The following is a 23,031-nucleotide window of genomic DNA, read 5'->3' on the forward strand; positions in this document are numbered from 1 at the left end:
GGGTATCAGCGTACTCAGGAGAAACTGGACAACAACTTTTGGGGTCCAATTTCTCCTGTTACCCTTGGGAAAATAAAAAATTGTGGGCTAAAAAATCATTTTTGAGAAAAGAAAAATTTTTTTTTATTTTCATGGCTCTGCGTTATAAACTTCTGTGAAGCACTTGGGGGTTCAAAGTGCTCACCACACATCTAGATTAGTTCCTTGGGAGGTCTAGTTTCCAAAATGGGGTCACTTGTGCTGGAGCTCCAATGTTTAGGCACACAGGGGCACTCCAAACGCGACATGGTGTCCGCTAATGATTGGAGCTAATTTTCCATTCAAAAAGCCAAATGGCGTGCCTTCCCTTCCGAGCCCTGCCGTGCGCCCAAACAGTGGTTTACCCCCACATATGGGGTATCATCGTACTCAGGACAAACTGGACAACAACATTTGGGGTCCAATTTCTCCTATTATCCTTGGGAAAATAAAAAATTCTGGGCTAAAAATAATTTTTGAGGAAAGAAAAATTATTTTTTTATTTTCACGGCTCTGCGTTATAAACTTCTGTGAAGCACCTGGGGGTTGTAAGTGCTCACTATGAATCTAGATAAGTTCCTTGGGGGGTCTAGTTTCCAAAATGGGGTCACTTGTAGGGGAGCTCCAATGTTTAGGCACACAGGGGCTCTCCAAACGCGACATGGTGTCCGCTAACGATTGGAGCTAATTTTCCATTCAAAAAGTCAAATGGCACGCCTCCCCTTCCGAGCCTTGCCGTGCACCCAAACAGTGGTTTACCCCCACATATGAGGTATCGGCATACTCAGGAGAAATTGCCCAACAAATTTTAGGATCCATTTTATCCTGTTGCCCATGTGAAAATGAAAGAATTGAGGCTAAAAGAAATTTTGTGTGAAAAAAAAGTACTTTTTCATTTTTGCGGATCAATTTGTGAAGCACCTGGGGGTTTAAAGTGCTCACTATGCCTCTAGATGAGTTCCTTGGGGGGTCTAGTTTCCAAAATGGGGTCACTTGTGGAGGAGCTCCAATGTTTAGGCACACAGGGGCTTTCCAAACGCGACATGGTGTCCGCTAACGATGGAGATAATTTTTCATTCAAAAAGTCAAATGGCGCTCCTTCCCTTCCGAGCCTTACCATGTGCCCAAACAGTGGTTTACCCCCACATGTGAGGTATTGGTGTACTCAGGAGAAATTGCCCAACAAAATTTAGGATCCATTTTATCCTGTTACCCATGTGAAAATGAAAAAATTGAGGCTAAAATAATTTTTTTGTGAAAAAAAGTACTTTTTCATTTTTACGGATCAATTTGTGAAGCACCTGGGGGTTTAAAGTGCTCACTATGCTTCTAGATAAGTTCCTTGGGGGGTCTAGTTTCCAAAATGGGGTCACTTGTGGGGGAGCTCCAATGTTTAGGCACACGGGGGCTCTCCAAACGTGACATGGTGTCCGCTAAAGATTGGAGCCAATTTTTCATTCAAAAAGTCAAATGGCGCTCCTTCCCTTCCGAGCCCTGCCGTGCGCCCAAACAGTGGTTTACCCCCACATATCAGGTATCAGCGTACTCAGGACAAATTGGACAACAACGTCCGTGGTCCAGTTTCTCCTTTTACCGCTGGGAAAATAAATAAAATTGTTGCTAAAAGATCATTTTTGTGACTAAAAAGTTAAATGTTCATTTTTTACTTCCATGTTGCTTCTGCTGCTGTGAAACACCTGAAGGGTTAATAAACTTCTTGAATGTGGTTTTGAGCACCTTGAGGGGTGCAGTTTTTAGAATGGTGTCACTTTTGGGTATTTTCAGCCATATAGAACCCTCAAAATGACTTCAAATGTGAGGTGGTCCCTAAAAAAAATGGTTTTGTAAATTTTGTTGTAAAAATGAGAAATCACTGGTCAAATTTTAACCCTTATAACTTCCTAGCAAAAAAAAAAATTGTTTCCAAAATTGTGCTGATGTAAAGTAGACATGTGGGAAACGTTATTTATTAACTATTTTGTGTCACATAACTCTCTGGTTTAACAGAATAAAAATTCAAAATGTGAAAATTGCGAAATTTTCAAATTTTTTGCCAAATTTCCATTTTTTTCACAAATAAACTCAGAAATTATCGACCTAAATTTACCACTAACATGAAGCCCAATATGTCACGAAAAAACAATCTCAGAATCGCTAGGATCCGTTGAAGCGTTCCGGAGTTATTACCTCATAAAGGGACACTGGTCAGAATTGCAAAAAACGGCAAGGTCATTAAGGCCAAAATAGGCTGGGTCATGAAGGGGTTAACTATAGTAAAAAATAACAAAAAAGTTATAAAAAGTATGAAAAAAATAGATAAAAAAGTTCAACGCACTCTACTTTTGCGCCATCAAAAATAAAACAATAAGAAAATTAAAAATACACATTTTTGGCATTGCTGCTTTCGAAAAGTCTAATGTGTCAAAATCTAAAGCACATAATGTAATGAAAAGTAAAATTAAAATGCCAGAATTACAATTTTGGCCACCGCAACATAGTAATATTACAATAAAATAAAATAAGTGATCAAAATGTCGTATCTACCATATAATGGTATCAGTAAAAAATGTATCTTAGGGCGCAAAAATAAACCCTCACACAGCCTCATATCTTGAAAAATGAAAATGTTACAGGTATCGGAAAATGGCTGCAAAAGCTAAAAAAAATGTTCTTACAGATTTCCAAATTTTGTTTTCACTACTTAAATAAAAAAAAGGTATACTTTGGTGTCTGTGTACTCGTACTGACCTCGAGAATCATATTGACTGGTCAGTTTAACCATATAATGAATATAGTAAATAAAAAAAACAACAAACAATTATGGAATTGTACTTTTTTTTGCAATTTTGGAATTTTTCCTTGCTTTCCAGTGCAGCACAAGATAAAATGAAAAAAGTTATTGAAAAGTACAACTCATCCCACAAAAAAGTCCTCATACGACTATGGGGATGGAAAACTAAAACAAGTTATGGGGAGGAAAAACAAAAATGGAAAATCGCCTGGGTAATGAAGGGGTTAAGGTGCTGTTACTGCAGTATATCTCATATCAATCAATTTACAGTCACCATGTCACTACCCAGCTACTGCATTTCATTAAAAATAACTTGACTCTTTGGATTATTATTCACAGACTCAGACTACAACTCCCATTTTCACACGAGCATATGTTTGGGTTGAGTGCTGTCCATGAAAAAACGGACTGCAAACAGCACCAGGACCACTGTTATTCAATTGGGCTGTTTAAATGACTATTGTTTTCAATGACTGAATATGAGAGGAGAATAAAAAACAGCAGCGTGCACTAGTTTCTGCCATGTGTGTGTGTGTGACGATGAGACACTTCTCACGGACAAACCATGAATCGAGATAGTCAGTAATTTAAGGTCAATAACAAGGAGGGTACATCATAAACAAAGGGAAGAGACAAAGGTGCATTCAGGTTACGGTCCAAGGCCAAAATACCAGGCGGATAGTGGATGAGAGCACAGGAACTAGGCAAATGGATGGTCAGAATTGCTTCCCCTGGTTCCCTTGGATAAAATTCAGATTTATATATAAGACCTATCACAATAAAACATTCTTGTACATTACTATAAAATTCAATTCCCTCTTACCACAAGGTTCGGTCCAGCGGACGGCACAATAAACACAAACAATGGGATGGGAAAAGGGGAAGGAAGGACCCAATAGTAGGGAACTGCGGAATGGGGCACCTCCTAACTCAACCTGTGCCTATCTGTTGTGGATTCTGTTTGTGGGCTCCCTCTGGTGGTTACTGCTGGTACTGGGTGACTTTGGTGGGTTGCGGCCTTTGGTTTCCACCTGTCCATCAGTGGCTGGGTGTTTCCTATTTTACCTGGCCTTTCTGTCATTTCCCTTGCCGGCTATCAATGTATTCAGATGTGCTCTGTTTGGTTCCTGCCTACCTGCTCCCAGATCTTTCAGGATAAGCTAAGTGCTGATTTTCAGTTGTTTGGTTTTTTGTCCAGCTTGCTTATTATGTCTCTATGCTAGCTGGTAGCTCTAGTGGACTGAGGTTCTCCCCATGTGCCATGAGTTGGCACATGGGTTCTTGTAATCTCAGGATGGTTTTTTTGATTAGGGTTTTTTGCTGACCGCTCAGTCCCCTTTTGTATCGTTCTGCTTTCTAGTTTACAGCGGGCCTCAATTTGCTAAAACTATATATATCATCTCTATGTGTGTGCCTTCCTCTCATTTCACCGTCAATACATGTGGGGGGCAACTATATCTTTTGGGGTTCATTCCGCTGGAGGCAAGTGAGGTCTTTATTTTCTCTGCAGTGCTAGTTAGCTCTTAGGCTGGTGCGTGGCGTCTAGAACCAACGTAGGCACGCTCCCTGGCTATCTCTAGTTGCGTTTGTCAGGCGTAGGGCAGCGGTCAGCCCAGGTTCCATCACCCTAGAGCTCGTCCGTAATATATTTGTACTTTGCTAGTCCTGTGCTATCCCTAGCCATTGGGATTCATGACAGTATAGCCGGCCCACAAAGTGTTAATTGTTTGGGCTGAAGCAGGAGAAAGAGAAGTGTTTAAGGGAAATTTTTTTTTTTTTTTTTCCCTTCAGAGTTTTGCTGCCTAGCCCTTAATTGCTGTCTAGCTGCTTCTTACCTCCTCTTAACCCTTGAACGGCTCTGATCTTAGCTGTTTAACATGGATGTCCAGAGTTTGGCTTCCAGCCTGAGTAATCTCGCGGCAAAAGTTCAAAACATACAGGATTTTGTTGTTCACACTCCCATGTCTGAACCTAGAATTTCTATTCCAGAGTTCTTTTCTGGAGATAGATCTACCTTCCTGAATTTCAGGAACAATTGTAAATTGTTTCTTTCTTTAAAATCTCGCTCCTCTGGAGACCCTGCTCAACAGGTCAAGATTGTAATATCTTTCCTGCGGGGCGACCCTCAGAATTGGGCATTTGCATTGGCACCAGGGGATCCTGCATTGCTCAGTGTGGATGCGTTTTTTCTGGCATTGGGATTGCTCTATGAGGAACCTAACCTGGAGATTCAGGCTGAAAAGGCTTAAATTATTAGCCCTCTCTCAGGGGCATGATGAAGCGGAGATATATTGTCAGAAGTTTCGGAAATGGTCGGTGCTTACTCAGTGGAATGAGTGCGCCCTGGCTGCAAACTTCAGAAATGGTCTTTCTGAGGCCATTAAGGATATTATGGTGGGGTTCCCTACGCCTACAGGTCTGAATGAGTCTATGGCTATGGCCATTCAGATTGATCGGCGTTTACGGGAGCGCAAACCCGTGCACCAGTTGGCGGTGTCTTCTGAACAGGCACCTGAGACTATGCAATGTGATAGAATTCAGTCCAGAAGTGAACGGCAAAATTATAGGCGGAAAAATGGATTGTGTTTCTATTGTGGTGATTCAGCTCATGTTATATCAGCATGCTCTAAACGCACAAAAAGGGTTGATAAATCTTTTGCCATTGGTACTCTGCAGCCTAAGTTCATTTTGTCTGTGACTCTGATTTTTTCACTGTCTTCCATTTCCGTCGATGCCTATGTGGATTCGGGCGCTGCCCTGAGTCTTATGGATTGGTCATTTGCTAAACGCTGCGGTTTTAGTCTGGAACCTCTGGAAGTTCCTATTCCTCTGAAGGGAATTGACTCTACACCTTTGGCTATGAATAAACCGCAGTATTGGACACAAGTGACCATGCGCATGACTCCCGTTCATCAGGAGGTGATTCGCTTCCTTGTACTTTATAATTTACATGATGTACTAGTGCTTGGTCTGCCATGCTTACAAACTCATAATCCTGTCCTGGACTGGAAAACAATGTCTGTGTTAAGCTGGGGATGTCAGGGGGTTCATGATGATGCACCTCCGATTTCTATCTCTTCATCTACTCCTTCTGAGATCCCTGCATTTTTGTCTGACTATAGGGATGTTTTTGAGGAGCCTAAGCTCAATTCGCTCCCTCCGCATAGAGATTGTGACTGTGCTATAGAATTGATTCCTGGCAGTAAGTTCCCTAAGGGTCGTTTATTTAATCTGTCACTGCCAGAGCATACTGCTATGCGGAATTATATTAAGGAGTCCTTGGAAAAGGGACATATTCATCCATCTTCGTCCTCTCTGGGAGCAGGTTTTTTTTTTGTGGCAAAAAAAGATGGTTCCCTGAGGCCTTGTATAGATTATCGCCTTCTGAATAAGATTACAGTCAAGTATCAGTATCCATTGCCATTATTGACTGATTTGTTTGCTCGCATTAAGGGGGCTAGGTGGTTCACTAAGATAGATCTTCGCGGTGCGTATAATCTGGTGCGGATAAAACAGGGTGATGAGTGGAAAACCGCATTTAATACGCCTGAGGGCCATTTTGAGTATTTGGTAATGCCTTTTGGACTCTCCAATGCTCCGTCAGTCTTTCAGTCCTTTATGCACAATATTTTCCGTGAATATCTGGATAAGTTTATGATTGTGTATTTGGATGATATTTTGGTGTTTTCTGATGACTGGGAGTCTCATGTTCTACAGGTCAGGAAGGTGTTTCAGGTTCTGCGGGCCAATTCTCTGTTTGTGAAGGGCTCAAAGTGTCTCTTCGGAGTCCAGAAGATTTCTTTTTTGGGGTACATTTTTTCTCCTTCTACTATTGAGATGGATCCCGTCAAGGTTCAGGCGATTTGTGACTGGACACAACCTACATCTGTTAAGAGCCTTCAGAAGTTCTTGGGGTTTGCTAATTTTTATCGTCGGTTCATTGCTAATTTTTCCAGTATTGTTAAACCTTTGACTGATTTGACTAAAAAGGGTGCTGATGTTGCTGATTGGTCTCCTGCGGCCGTGGAGGCCTTTCAGGAACTTAAGCGCCGGTTTTCTTCTGCTCCTGTGTTGTGTCAACCAGATGTTTCACTTCCTTTTCAGGTTGAGGTTGATGCTTCCGAGATTGGAGCGGGGGCGGTTTTGTCACAGAGAAGTTCTAATGGCTCGGTGATGAAGCCATGTGTATTCTTCTCTAGAAAATTCTCGCCCGCCGAGCGCAATTATGATGTGGGTAATCGGGAGCTTTTGGCCATGAAGTGGGCATTTGAGGAGTGGCGTCATTGGCTTGAGGGTGCTAAACATCGTGTGGTGGTCTTGACTGATCACAAGAATCTCATTTACCTTGAGTCTGCCAGGCGTTTGAATCCTAGACAGGCTCGTTGGTCGTTGTTTTTTTTCTCGTTTCAATTTCGTGGTTTCATACCTGCCAGGTTCAAAGAATGTGAAGGCAGATGCTCTTTCCAGGAGTTCTGTGCCTGACTCTCCTGGAGACTCTGGGCCTACTGGTATCCTTAGGGATGGGGTAATATTGTCCGCCGTATCCCCAGATTTGCGACGTGCATTGCAGGAGTTTCAGGTGGATAAACCGGATCGTTGTCCACCAGAAAGACTGTTTGTTCCGGATGATTGGACCAGTAGAGTCATCGCCGAGGTCCATTCTTCTGTGTTGGCTGGTCATCCTGGAATATTTGGTACTAGAGACTTGGTGGCCAGGTCTTTTTGGTGGCCTTCCTTGTCTAGGGATGTGCGTACCTTTGTGCAGTCTTGTGAAGTGTGTGCTCGAGCTAAGCCTTGCTGTTCTCGGGCCAGTGGGTTGTTGTTATCCTTGCCCATCCCGAAGAGGCCTTGGACGCACATTTCCATGGATTTTATTTCTGATCTCCCGGTTTCACAGAAAATGTCCGTTATCTGGGTTGTGTGTGACCGCTTTTCTAAGATGGTTCATTTGGTGCCCTTGCCTAAGTTGCCTTCCTCCTCTGAGTTGGTCCCTTTATTTTTTCAGAACGTGGTTCGTTTGCATGGGATTCCGGAGAATATCGTTTCTGACAGGGGATCCCAGTTTGTGTCTAGATTTTGGCGGACGTTTTGTGCCAAGATGGGCATTGATTTGTCTTTCTCGTCTGCATTCCATCCTCAGACGAATGGCCAGACGGAGCGAACTAATCAGACCTTGGAAACTTATTTGAGGTGTTTTGTTTCTGCTGATCAAGATGACTGGGTTGCTTTTTTGCCACTGGCCGAATTTGCTCTTAATAATCGGGCTAGTTCGGCCACGTTGGTCTCTCCTTTTTTTTGTAATTCGGGGTTTCATCCTCGTTTTTCCTCTGGTCAGGTGGAGCCTTCGGATTGTCCTGGAGTGGACGTGGTGGTGGACAGGCTACATCAGATTTTGAATCAGGTGGTGGACAATTTGAAGTTATCTCAGGAGAAGACTCAGCAGTTTGCTAATTGCCGTCGCCGCGTGGGTCCCCGACTTCTTGTTGGGGATTTGGTGTGGTTGTCTTCTCGTTTTGTCCCTATGAAGGTCTCTTCTCCTAAGTTCAAGCCTCGGTACATCGGTCCTTATAGGATCTCGGAGATTCTTAACCCTGTATCTTTTCGTTTGGATCTCCCAGCATCGTTTGCTATTCATAATGTGTTCCATCGGTCGTTGTTGCGGAGGTATGAGGTGCCCGTTGTTCCTTCGGTTGAGCCTCCTGCTCTGGTGCTGGTGGAGGGAGAATTGGAGTATGTTGTTGAGAAGATCTTGGATTCTCGTGTTTCCAGACGCAAACTCCAGTATTTGGTTAAGTGGAAGGGTTATGGTCAGGAGGATAATTCCTGGGTGGTCGCCTCCGATGTTCATGCGACTGATTTGGTCCGCGCCTTCCATAGAGCTCACCCTGATCGCCCTGGGGGTTCTCGTGAGGGTTCGGTGACCCCTCCTCAGGGGGGGGGTACTGTTGTGGATTCTGTTTGTGGGCTCCCTCTGGTGGTTACTGCTGGTACTGGGTGACTTTGGTGGGTTGCGGCCTTTGGTTTCCACCTGTCCATCAGTGGCTGGGTGTTTCCTATTTTACCTGGCCTTTCTGTCATTTCCCTTGCCGGCTATCAATGTATTCAGATGTGCTCTGTTTGGTTCCTGCCTACCTGCTCCCAGATCTTTCAGGATAAGCTAAGTGCTGATTTTTAGTTGTTTGGTTTTTTTGTCCAGCTTGCTTATTATGTCTCTATGCTAGCTGGTAGCTCTAGTGGACTGAGGTTCTCCCCATGTGCCATGAGTTGGCACATGGGTTCTTGTAATCTCAGGATGGTTTTTTTGATTAGGGTTTTTTGCTGACCGCTCAGTCCCCTTTTGTATCGTTCTGCTTTCTAGTTTACAGCGGGCCTCAATTTGCTAAAACTATATATATCATCTCTATGTGTGTGCCTTCCTCTCATTTCACCATCAATACATGTGGGGGGCAACTATATCTTTTGGGGTTCATTCTGCTGGAGGCAAGTGAGGTCTTTATTTTCTCTGCAGTGCTAGTTAGCTCTTAGGCTGGTGCGTGGCGTCTAGAACCAACGTAGGCACGCTCCCTGGCTATCTCTAGTTGCGTTTGTCAGGCGTAGGGCAGCGGTCGGCCCAGGTTCCATCACCCTAGAGCTCGTCCGTAATATATTTGTACTTTGCTAGTCCTGTGCTATCCCTAGCCATTGGGATTCATGACACCTATCCCTAAGCTCCCCTAATGCTTTATGGGGGTAATTCCCCCCGCTGTCATCACGAACATGGTCCATAGATGTCACTTCACTAAACCCTGGCTAGTGCATTGGCCAGCAAGGACGCTAGCCTCACCACTGCAAATGGTAAAAACACAGGAGATAGGGACAAGCATGAGACAAACAAGGTAAATAAACAAGCCACTTAGCTCCAGGCACTGCTGCCAAGCTCCACACTGCAGTGGACATGGAAACAGGACCCCGAACTCCGCAGAAGTAGCAGATACAGTGCTGACACCAGAGAGCTGCAACTCCAAGGCTGGAATACATATAAAACTCTATAACCAACAGTCAGCTGATGCGTCATGTGAGTATTTAAAGGATGGTGGGAGTAGTCACCATCCACATCAGCTGACCTAGCAATTCAGCAGATTGCAGCAAGGAAAACTGACATTAACCCTTGCTGGCATGAAAGCAAAAAGCAACATTTAAATTAAAGCAGTGCCAAAGCTATCACAAATCCAAAATTGGGTAGTGACACATTGCGTCTTCTTCTCACCCCTTTACAAGTGCATAAACATTCCTATTTGACCTTTCTAGTCTTCTTGTTGGTTTTTGTCCATTGGCACAGAACTGGACAGGGGAGATCTGATTGAATAAGTCCAAGTCTGTGGGGGCCTAGTGGTGGAACCCATACCTATTTAACAATTAACTACAGTTAGTTGATAACTTTTGCAGACTGTAACACTCTTTCTAGTTTACAGAATGGACTATCTCATGTTTTTTCAAGGTAGTCTTTCAGCTTAAGGGGGGTCCAACTGCAGTGACCCCTACTGATCTAGAGAGTGTCCCCGCTGAATGGTGTAGAGGTCATGATCACTACTGCTAGCTTTGTTTTTACCTGGGGCATCGCAGATTGCCGAGCACTATGCTCAGCTGACCTTTGGTGCTCCCATTAGAATAAATGGAGTAGTATTGCGCATGATCGACCTCCATTTCTGTGGTTCGGGTGGGGTCACAGTGGTCGGACTCAGCGTACCCCAAGCAATCAGAAAATGATCCCCTATTCTGTGAAAGAGGGATAACTTTTAAACTTCAGAACACCCCTTTAAATGTAGCTGGCAATTTTCCAGCTAATCACCTTGTTAATAAACTTTGAAATAATGATAGTCATAGTAACTAATGTTACTATTTTTAATTTGAAGGTTTTTATAACATATGTCTAATTTGCAATTAGAAAGTCTATGGCTCCTATTCATTATTTACATTTTTTAAATCACTTTTTTGTCTTGTGATATTAATTGCTGATTTTGGTGCTAAATTCATCAAAATGGCACACAAAATTTATGAATTTGGAGCAGAGCCTAACATGAGCTTTTTTCCTGTCTTGAATTGTTTTTTGGCTGCACAAAAGTAAAAAAAAGTTGTGTAAATTTTTGGATGTACTAAAAAAAAAACTAGGTGGGACTGAAGAGATGTTGCACCAAATTTTGAAACTTTTTAAAAAGTTTCAGTCAATGAATCAGGCTAAAATATCTGGAATTGGTAGACTCAGCTCTCAAAGTGGAACACAAAAACCCAAACAGTTAGACATTAGGTTTAAAAAAGGCACAAATAGAATAATGAATTGAGAGCAACCAAAAAAAGGCACAAAACACAACAAACGTACCATCTGTTCTTGATCTAGTTTTGTGTAAGTGTGGTTTTGACTGGGCCCTTTGACTTGTGCTGTCTTCTTTGAGCCAATTGATCAAAGTAGCGATACTGTAGTAAGGAAAACATAGATAATTGCATAGCATTTATCATGAAGATGTATCATGAAGATGTATCTACATTACACAGTAGTAAGTGGCTAGCACAGAAATGAGCCCTTCTGGCAGGTTTTACTAGTGGGACCCCGCAGCTTGGAACACACAGGAAAATCGAATCAGTTTGATCAATATTTTCCAATCTAAGTAGTTACACTTTAGTTTGCAGGAATAGGACTGATACAGAACTTAAAAATGAAGACCCATGATTCATCGAAACTGATTTTTATACATTTCTGTTGTAATTACTCTATTTTGTGGCTTAAATTCTGAAGAATTTGTCAAGTGCACTTGGCTATGTCTCGCATTTTTTTTAAAAAAATCAAAAGTTTCAAGAGTTTTTTGCAAATTTCATTTGCGCAACAATTTTTCAACATTTAAAGTAGTTGTATGGCACAATTCTAGTGAAAATTGCTTTATGAATTGGACCCTACTTGTTTAAGCCTCCCAGTCCCTACCGCCAGCAATAATTTCCACAATGAGACTCAGTGATTTATTTTTCACAACTTATCTGGAAAATTAATAACTTAAGAAGGAAATTCTAATTGTAGTGAACACAGAAAAATTACACTTTTCATAAATTAGTTATAAATCCTTGCACTTTGCTTTCTGGGTTCACCTTATGTTAATCATTAGAAGGCAGTGCTACATAGAGGAGAAACTAGTTAATTAGATTGACTATTATTTTACCTTTATTTATATTCATTATTTAGCAATGTGTCAGGAAGAAATGGTTTGAAGAAATCCTGGTAGTCATTGGTACCAAAAAATATAATAATCAAATAACAATTGCCAAGATGTCAATACTATATTTTAGTTTAATTGTTGACCATAGACTATAATTAACAGCAAACAAGTATTTCTCCTGACCAGCTCACAAACATATCATCATATCTTCTTGGCAGGGAATGCATGTTATGAGAAATAAAAGGATCTTTTGAAATTTGAATTTGCCGGGTTTGACAAATTTTCTCCAAAAATGTGATTCTCGTCAGATAAATTTGCAGCAAATCGCAATACTGAAAATCCACTATTTGCTTTTCATTATGAATCCGTGGCTGAAATTCATAAGAGATAGAATAATTTGTGGATGTCTCAAAGATATGTGCTCATTTCCTGAGGAAGAAGTGCTTGACACTTTGAAAAGCGTTGAATAGAAGAAAAATCACATGTTTGAATAAATCGCTGAGATTTGACGTCTTCCATACTCAGCGGCGTGAGAGACATTCACAAATTATTCCTATACTTGTCAGTTTTGTAGCCTGTGGAACCGCAGCAGGTGTACAAATGATTTTAAAACGATTTTTAAATCATAAATCAGGTTAGTAGAATCTGATTATGAACTATAATTGCATGTCAGATAAAACCCTATTTGCACTAATTTCTTCCTAGTATTTTCTATTGGATTTATAAGAGATTGTGATTTTCACTATATCTTGTAGGGCTATGTATACCACAAGCGATCAGAAGATAGCAGATTCAAATCTCCATAGGAGACTATTAACTAAAGTAAAAAATAAGGAAAAAGTTTTAAAAAGTATGAAAACAAAATAGATAAAAAAGTTCAACGCACTCTATTTTTGCCCCATTAAAAATAAAACAATAAGAAAATAAAAAATGCATGTTTTTGGCATTGCTGCTTTCGAAAAGTCTGATGTGTCAAAATCTAAAGTACATAATGTAATGAAAAGTAAAATCGAAATGCCAGAATTACATTTTTAGACCACCGCAACATTACAATAAAATAAAATAAGTGATCAAAATGTCGTATCTACCATAAAATGGTTTCAGTAAAAATAATTATCTTAGGGCGCAAAAAATAAACCCTCACACAGCCTCATATCTTGAAAAATGAAAATGTTACAGGTATCGGAAAATGGCTGCAAAAGCTAAAAAAAATGTTCTTACAGATTTCCGAATTTTGTTTTCACAACTTAAATTAAAAAAAGGTATACTTTGGTATCTGTGTTTTCGTACTGACCTCGAGAATCATATTGACTGGTCAGTTTAACCATATAATGAATATAGTAAATAAAAAACAACAAACAATTATGGAATTGTACTTATTTTTTGCAATTTTAACGCATGTGGAATTTTTCCTTGCTTTCCAGTGTAGCACATGATAAAATTAAGAAAGATTTTCAAAAGTACAACTCATCCCACAAAAGAGTCCTCATACGACTATGGGGATGGAAAAATAGAAAAAGTTATGGGGAGGAAAAAACAAAAATGGAAAATCGCCTGGATAGTGAAGGGGTTAAGGTGCTGTTACTGCAGTATATCTCAGATCAATCAATTTACAGTCGCCATGTCACTACCCAGCTACTGCATTTCATTATAAATAACTTGACTCTTTGGATTATCATTCACAGACTCAGACTACAACTCACATTTTCACACGAGCATATGTTTGGGTTGAGTGCTGTCCATGAAAAAACGGACTGCAAACAGCACCAGGACCAATGTTATTCAATTGGGCTGTTTAAATGACTATTGTTTTCAATGACTGAATATGAGTGAATAAAAAACAGCAGCGTGCACTAGTTTCTGCCATGTGTGTGTGTGACGCTGAGACATTTCTCACGGACAAACCATGAATCAGGATAGTCAGGAATCTAACATAAATAGCCAGGAGTGCACATCATAAACAAAGGGAAGAGACAAAGGTGTATTTAGGTTACGGTCCAAGGTCAAAATACCAGGCGGATAGTGGAGGAGAGCAGAAGAACTAGGCAAATGGATGGTCAGAACGAGGTTCAATGCACTAGGCACTGGGAAAACAATCACACAGAGCTGAAGATACGGCTGACAGCTATCTGGAACTGCCAGCACAGATAAATGCCTGAGGAATCAAGGGAATGTGGAGCATCTGGCAAGAATTCACCACCTCCAAGTCTCATTGGATGGCCATGTTTACTTTTGAAATTTTGGCTTTTTGTTCAAGTCATTTGTTACTAAAACAAAGCAGATTGCTTATATCGATTAGAGCTTCAGGACTTTCCCTTTGCCCATAAGTTATTGAACTTCAAGCACGCATTAAATTTCCCCTGATTGGGTGCCAAATCAGTTCTGCCTCATTGTAGGTCCATGACACCATGACAAAGAAAACCACTAGCCGTTTGTTATGTGACTTGGATTTTACATGTTGGAAACATTAACTCTGATTTCTGTCTTGGCACAGACAAGAAGCTTGGTGACAAAGGAAGACGTGGCAAGCAAGATGTAAGATGATTTTCATTTCACTTAATTAAACAAGGGATATTTATTTTAGGAATTTTATTAGAATTCATTTTTCCATGTCTTTAAAGGAATGCTGTCAGCACAAAGCAACATTTTAACAAAGCACAGGTTCAAAGCTGTAGCCAGTAAATCAATGTTTTTTAATCTTGCTTTGCTGTTCTCTGGCTGCCATAAAGCCAGAGTTAGTAGGCAAGGAAGAGGGAGGTGGAGAAAGAGAGAAAAAAAGTAGGGATGAAGGTTCACTGAACTGCTCAGCTGCGCTGAGGGTGCATGAGTGCCTGTGTTTGGTTTGAATATTTTTTTCTGCTTACTGGTGGTGCCAAAAGTTCTTGATGATTTCTTGTTACAGTATCATCGGAGCTCTGAAGGATGGCTCAAATGGTACTATAATGCTACAAAGGGTAATAAATGCTACACCTATGACCATAATCAGGAGATATGGGCAGCTTCTTAGAATATTCAGACTGCAGGTAGCACCATACAAAGTCAAAGTAGTTACGTAGCAAGGCTTACCAAATATCCTAAAAAATGGGACAACAATAATTAATTTTTGTACGTGCAGCTTGGATAAAGCTCTTATAGCATGGCTAAACAGTGTGGCTGGATACATGCTACTAAAACTCTGCTGACTACTGATGCTAATTGCTACTCGATTGTGTTTCACAATTGTATGTCTATTGCCGCGAGGCCACAAAGTACCAGAGATCCGTTGCCTAAGGTGGCAGGTTGCAGGGGGCAACACCCGGCTCAAGATTTCAAACAATTTAAAAAAAAAAAAAAATGAACCTCCATGTGCGCCAGCACTTCTGGGGACAGTATGGAGAACATAGGGGAAACTCAGTATTGAGAACATGGTGGGGATTCAGAATGGAGAAAATGGGGGGAGGACTCAGTATGGAGAACATGGGGGGGAGGACTCGATATACAGAACACGGGGGGAGTACGTAGGGTGAGAACTCGCTATGGAGAACATAGAACATGGAGAGGACTCAGTATAGAGAACAAGGAGAGGACTCAGTATAGAGAACATGAAGGGGGCTCAGTATAGAGAACACAGGGGGCTCTGTATGGAGAACATGGGAGTGCTTTGTATGGAGAATATGGGGGACTCGGTATGGAGAATGGGATAGCATGGGATGGGCTCAGTATGGAGAATGGGGAGTGTGAGAGGGGTTCAGTAGCATGGGAGGGGCTTCTTATGGAGAAGGGGTGGCATGGGGGCTCATATGGGAGAAGAGGTGGCATGAGGGGATTGATATGGAAAATAAAATAACATGGGAGGGGCTTAGTATAGAAAAGCATGGGTGGCTTGGTATGGAGAATAGGGATAGCATCGTGGAGCTTGGTATGGAGAATAGGGGTAGCATAGGGGGCTTGGTATGGAGAAGGGGAGGCATGGGGGCTTGGTATGGAAAATGGGGTAGCATGGGAGAGGCTTGGTATGGAAAATGGGGTAGCATGGGAGGGTGCTTGGTATGGAGAATAGGGTACCATGGAGGGGCTTGGCATGGAGAATATGTGGGCTCGTCATGGAGAATAGGGAGGTTTGGTATGGAGAATGGGTAGTTTGGGAGGGCTCAGAACTCAGAATTATGGGCAGTATGGTGTAGGGACAACATGAGGGGGCAATGAAGAGGGGGCTACATGAAGTGGGAACAATGTGGAGATCATAGTTCATAAATGAGGAAGGTGTGGTGCATATAATTTATAATGAAGAGGACAGTGTGGTATTTTTTTATGAGGGGGTGGTGTGGCTGTCATATTTCACTAGGGAAGACAGTGTGGTGGGAATATTTTGTAGGATAGAATAGTGTGGAGATCATGTGCAATAAGTGAGACAGTGTCGGGTCATTTTTTTTGCAGAGAGCACAGTGAGGGACAATAATTTATTTAGGGGCACAGCATAGGACTTATTTAAGGCAGACTTCTGGTGGTCCAAAACTTCTTCCATTTAAGGATTATGGAGGCCACTGTGCTCTTAGGAACCTTGAGTACTGCAGAAATTCTGTTGTAACCTTGGCCAGATCTGTACCTTGCCACAATTCTGTCTCTGAGCTCCTTGGCCAGTTCCTTTGACCTCATGATTCTCATTTGGTCTGACATGCACTGTGAGCTGTGGGTGTTATATAGACAGGTGTTTACCTTTCCAAATCAAGTCCAAATCAGTTTAATTAAACACAGCTGGACTCCAATGAAGGAGTAGAACCATCTCAAGGAGGATCACAAGGAAATGGACAGCATGTGACTTAAACATGAGTGTGTTAGGTGTCGAGTTCCTGCCGCTGCACAGGGGGAATCTCGAACCACCTCCTCTGCGGTCTCCCATTCTTCTTCAGCCGCAGTGGAGACGTCTGTCCCAGCATCTGGCTCAGGCAGATACTGTGCGCTTGGTTACTGCTGATCTTCCAGGTTCAGCCATTGTAACCAGCACTGTTCTACGGCGAGCAGATGCTCCTGGGAATAAGTCCTGCTTTTCCGCTACTGAGCATGCCCAACGGACGATCTCTCATTGGAGGTCAGGGGTCATATGCACAGGTCCTGGAGCAGTTCCTATTGGACCACTAGGAAGGCCCTTGAGAGCTTTCTCTTTAAAAGGTTTGCATGGCCGCACGGCCATGCGCTAGTTTCTACTTATGTTTATGAGTTTAGCTACCTTGTGGTCTGTGTGTGCATGCGCTCAGGGTCGGGTGTATAGCCACTAGAATTCCGGCACCTCCGGAGAGGAGTTGTTTGTGTGCTTATGCTGACTGTATGACGACTGTATGCTACCTGCTCTGTTAGTGAGCTGTGAGGTTAACAGGGCACAGCGTTATCCTAATCCTGGCGTCTCTGTGAAGCAACAGAGTTCACTGCTATACAGACCGGGTGATGGAACCTGTGTCTATTCAGGCGTTGTATCGCCATATAGTGCCGCCATTTACTAGCAGCAGGTTCCACTCCTGCACGGTGGACACCGGGCTGCGAACGCACCTATATCATCTCAATATTTACTTGGTGCGTTCCGCCAGCCCTAACAGTGTATCTGAGCAAAGGGTTTGAATACTTATGACCATGTGATATTTCACTTTTTCCTTTTTAATAAATTTGTAAACATTTCTACATTTCCGTTTTTTTTCAGTTAATATGGGTTCAGAGTGTACATTAATGTGAAAAAATTAACTTTTTTTTAAATTTAGCAAATGGCTGCAATGAAACAAAGAGTGAAAAATTTAAGGGGTTCTGAATACTTTACATACCCACTGTACATCTCTGACAGCAACTTATCACTTAGAGAACAAGAGGATCTGAAATCAGACATGTTGTAATCTAATCTCCCCTGAAAATCAACAGTCAGAGCCACCCATACACATTGGACTGTCAGCGGAACCTGTTGATATCGGCAGGTTTGGTCAAATATAGTCTATGTATATGGGGTTCTTAACTACTATCTGAAGGGTATGTACTGTACACTGTCAGGGTATGTGAACATGACTTCTTTTAGATGTCTGAGAAACCCTACAGTTTTTCAGACAGAAGACGCTTCAGGAGACATAGTCATTATTTTGTCCTGAAACAACATTTTTTGCTTCTTTTTGGTTGTCTTTTGAAACATCTTTTAGCCATCAGGTTTTGTTTATTTTTTTTAATAAACTAGTGTGGCACCCCAGGAATCCGGTTGCCACAGTGGTGTTGCCTGCCTCCCGGGGAGGGTGATGCCATGCCTGGAAGCAATAAGGAATCCCCTTAGCAGGTAACATGAGCATACAACACTTTCCTGACTCCAGGCCAGAAGGGGGAGCTCTAAACCCAGTTTCAGTGTAGCTTCCCTATAAGTTCTGGCTTGGAGGAGGAGTTAGAGGTCAGTCTGTGAGACAGTGAAGGGAGAAGAAGCAAGTGAGAGAGAAACTGGGAGTGGAGCTGCGATTGAGCTCACCCCCAGGATTGAGCTCAAGAAATCGGACACTGGAGTCCGAGGTTGTGCGGGAGCTGTATGCCCAAAAGCTGAAACCAGAGGGCAGGAGATTGCAAGTCTCCTGGACACAACTGATACCCGAAAGCACAGCAGCAGACTAGAGCCTGGAGTCACCACAAGAGAGGGACACCTGAAAAAGGCTCGAGCTGCCTGCCATGCGGGTAGTGTTCCACCTGAGGGACAGATTGAGAAAGGGACTTGAGGAAAGCTAATGCATCAAGAACCCAGAATTCAGCGCAGAAAGGAAGACTTCCAACCCCACCTGGCTAGGGGGATTCTGAACCGCTTCCAGGCTGCCCGGATTTCAAAGATCACCTGTAACCTGTGCCCCGGACTGCACTGGCAATTAAAAGGTAAAGAGACTTCAAATCCTGTGTCCTCCAATTAATTCCTGATACGCAACATCTACAACCCCTCATAGACTGTCCTGGTAGCCCTGGGGCCTCCGCTCCACCTGCGGAGAGCAAAACCATATAAGCTGCATCACCATCAGCCCCAGCGGATCCCTTTAAGCAGCGTCGGCCATCCGTGGCCAAGTACCACAGGTGGCGTCAGGAACATTACTACATTAGACTGTATTCTCCACCACACTTCATCCACTTTAATTGGACACCCAGGGCCATGGACCGGGTCACGGCTGCCTTGACTTCCCCTTTAAGAACTGTGCCGACCCAGTACCGAGTACCCCACGGCCCTAGCGAGCACTCCACTAGAAAGCGGCTTCCAAACGGAAGCAACACGTATAATGGAACTGCCACTTCTTTTAGCAGCTTCATGCCTTAGGAAACCTGAAGCGGTTATAAAAACTCAAAAGACTGAACATCTTTACATTTCGGTGTATGAGTTCATTGTATTTAGCATATGCACATAACTGGTAACCTGAGATCCCTCAAAGAAGCATATCCCTCTCATTAGGACATGTAATGCTGCAGAAGAATACAGACCAGTTTGACGATCTTATTGCAAAAGATAGTTATGGCTTAAAAAAGGATTAATATAATAAAACCATGACAATCGAAAACTGGAAATGTTGTTAATGATGATTGGTGTAGTGGTGAAGCCATTATATACCATGATATAAATACGCATAAGTCACCATTATGTGAAATAAATCATGACAATTATATGGCATTCAGCTATTACAGGTCTGTCATTGCCTTACAGGTGAGCTCATCATCATCAGTTCGATTTGTTACGGTTGGGACTCTGGAGCGTGGCGGCATCTTTGTGAGTTATCAATTGCATTTACAAATTGTTTTACAAATATTTAAAGGGTAATTTTTGTTTTAATTTTGATTTCATAAATCAATGGCACATGAAAATAAGCAACTTTGTAATATATCTTATCAGAGAAATCTTCTTTCTCTGCCAGAATTGATAATTCATTATCAAAATTATCAATTCATGGGTAAAATCTGTATTCGGTGAAGACTTTCCCATTACTGAGATAGGAGATGGCGGCTGCTACTGATGAGATTCTATGTAGATAGGAGGATGATAAAGGAGCAAGGAGCTCTGCCTACAGCTCCTCCTTCACTTATTTCTACATAGGGGATGGCGGGTGTTCCTGATACAATTCTATGTAGACAGCAGGGAGAGGAGCTGTAGGCAGGAGGGAGAGGAGCTGTAGAAAAGGCACACACAAGTGCAGAAGGAGAGTGGACCCTGCCCGTGAGGGCTCACAGTCTACAGGGGATGGGTGAGGATACAGTAGGAGAGGGTAGAGCTGGTTGTGAGAAGGTTCAGCAGACTAAGGATCACTGCAGGTTGTAGGCTTGTCGGAAGACGTGGGTCTTCAGGTTCCTTTTGAAGGTTTCTGTGGTAGGCGAGAGTCTGATGTGTTGGGTAGAGAGTTCCAGAGTATGGGGGAAGCACGGGAGAAGTCTTGGATGCTGTTATCGGAAGAAGAGATGAGAGGGGAGTAGAGAAGACGATCTTGAGAGGATCGGAGGTTGCATGTGGGTAAGCTGCTTATCACAGGAGGGGACATGTTTGGACCACTTGGCACGAGGCAGCTAGTCTCAGCAATGAGAATGTTCTAGTGATAAAACCTTAATTATGAGTAAACAACCGCACACAGCCTGATAAGTGACACATCGCTGAATTAATTCTTTAAACCCCTACCTCATGATGTCCTCACATTACATAGCAAAAACCTGCTGACAGATTTCTTTTAAAGCTCTTAATCCCTGAATAATTTGTAATCATGCAGGCTAGAGGTTCTCTTCCAAGTGAAAATAACATTTAGAATATTAGTGTGGATCTACAAGATGGAAAATATACATATTTTTTTTGGAAGGTTCAGGGCCTCATTTATCAAACCCAGTTGTCAAAAACTTGTATTTTTTTCCATAGCAACTAATCACATCACTGCTTTCATTTTTTGAACAGAAATATGAAAACAACACTGATCGGCTGCTACAGGCACCAAACACATTTATGGCGGCTTTGATAAATCTACCTTACACTACGTTATACTACTTAAAGTAAAGTAGATGCTGGGAGTTGCAGTGTCACAACAGCGTATGAGTCTCAAACTCTTTAGAGATTCTGAAAAATGTAGTATAAATAGTAATGATATTGTCATTCACAGGGAATGGCAGAAACAATGTTCCGGTCCTCTAATCTACGCTTCAGCCTGGTAAGTTCTTATAGGTGAAGTTGTCTCATATTACATAGAATGAAAAAACTTAGATTTTGATAAGTAATAATGAGAGCACATTTTAGTATTTTGCCCCTAAATAATCTTCTTATATAGAGGGGAGCGTGAGAAGTAATCATGGGGCACAGCTCTTGATGAAATTGTAAAATTAATATGATGTAAGGAAAGTGCTAAATGGATTTTTACTACTCTCGGAACATGATTCCACCAATCATCCACATGTAGAGGAGACTCATAAAACACTGATAAATCCTACAACTGAAATTAACACTAAATTCTACATTCCATCAGCGTGCATTCACATGTTTAATCAGATGTTGTGCTGGTCCCACGTAAAACCCTATCCGATTTGGATACCATTCATGGTAATCGTATCACATTCTCGCTATCTCCGTCTGTACACATTCCTGCAAACATCACATCATATACCCAGAACGATTAACTCCAAAGTCTGATAATATTTAAAAATGGAAATATACTACATGGATTGCTTTTAGCAGTGTGCATTTGTCTTCCACTGGGCATGACAGAGCAGATAAGGAGTCTCTGCTTCCTAAGGTTGTCTTCCTGTCTAGCCATCCCTTTGCTTGATTGATGGTTCATTGTCCAAGTTCCTTTCCTCTTCACCCCACAAAACTAGTGAGCTATCTATAAATGACCAGTAGAAGCGCAAAGCACAGCGCGAAACAGCTGTCCTCTCTCGCCTGCTCACACGGGCTTCGGCTCTCTCTTCCCCGGCCATGTGTTTTAACTGGATCGTGTTGCAATAAAGGACTAAGAACGTGAAAGATTGGTGAGTGCCCTCATTTTCTTCTTTTTCATTGCTACCTATCTATAAATGAAGCTAAAGAGTTTGAGCTAGTGGGGGTGAGTGGTGTACTTTATGCCACTAATTGTACTCCAATCCCCAACTGGAGTAAGATTTGTGGTGAGGCGCCCTCGAAGGTACATGCCACTTTGCGCTTCACCTGTTTCATTAAAAGGAGCACCCCTCTTAGTGAATCAGGTGCCTCGCACTCCACCTCGCCCCCTCATCAATTAATGATTAATCTGTGCCATAGTTATTATCATGTATGGCACACTTTATTCTGTCCCTTTGAAGGGGGGGGCCGGGACCGGTGCTGTGAGCCGGTGCTGACTTCTCTTCACCCTGAAACCCCTATTCTAAACGCGAATCTGGCGTATGCGTGTTGTGCTGTGGGGTTCATTCTGCACTCAGTCTTTGTTACCTCCTCGTCCTTGGGACCGGATACAGCTGCACACATAACAGGAGACATTTGGTCCGGTTCAACAAGTTCGACTTTACTTCTTCTGGGCCTTAGGCCCTTGACAGCTCCGGGAGTTGCGCAAAACTTCAGACAGGACATTTCGCCACCTATGAATTCACTGACCTTGAACCTGTACACCTCAGACTGTCTCAGACTTCCCTACTTCTTCCCTTCTCTAGAAAGTGCTTCCCTTTTTTATCTGATGTAACGCCTCCCAATATGTGGGCTATTCCCAAGCTGTTAACTAAATCTTACCCTAACTGCTGCTAAACTGTATCCCTATGCCTTCTCAATGGTTCCAATATGGACATTTCTCCCAATCCCTGGGTACGACCTTGAGGTAAAACCTCCAGGAAAACCGAGACACTACTGTTCATAAGCATAAAATGCAGATTTATATAAAACACCTATAACAATAAAACATTACTTTACATTACTATACAATTCAACTTCATCTTCACATGGCAGCTTCTTCTCATACGGAAGAAATAGCCCAACATAGTTAATGGGAACCTGTTACCATGTTCTTCACATATAAAGTATGTCCAGCACCTGTACACTCTTTGCTACAGCTTTCTAGAATGCTGTGTATATGTCCCCACTGT

General features: G+C 42.3%; 1 protein-coding gene across 1 annotated transcript in view; it reads left to right on the forward strand.

Annotated features, from left to right (window-relative positions):
• Nucleotides 1–23,031, forward strand: part of LOC143793096 (uncharacterized) — a 204,797-nt gene that overhangs the window by 164,634 nt on the left and 17,132 nt on the right. Inside the window, exons 14-16 of the mRNA XM_077279733.1 lie at nucleotides 14,486–14,526; nucleotides 19,661–19,723; nucleotides 21,090–21,137. Of these exons, the coding sequence (XP_077135848.1) occupies nucleotides 14,486–14,526; nucleotides 19,661–19,723; nucleotides 21,090–21,137 (152 nt within the window). The remainder of the gene's footprint in view (nucleotides 1–14,485; nucleotides 14,527–19,660; nucleotides 19,724–21,089; nucleotides 21,138–23,031) is intronic.

Source organism: Ranitomeya variabilis, chromosome 1 (genome assembly GCF_051348905.1).
Source record: "Ranitomeya variabilis isolate aRanVar5 chromosome 1, aRanVar5.hap1, whole genome shotgun sequence".
NCBI classification, from domain to species: Eukaryota; Metazoa; Chordata; class Amphibia; order Anura; family Dendrobatidae; genus Ranitomeya; species Ranitomeya variabilis.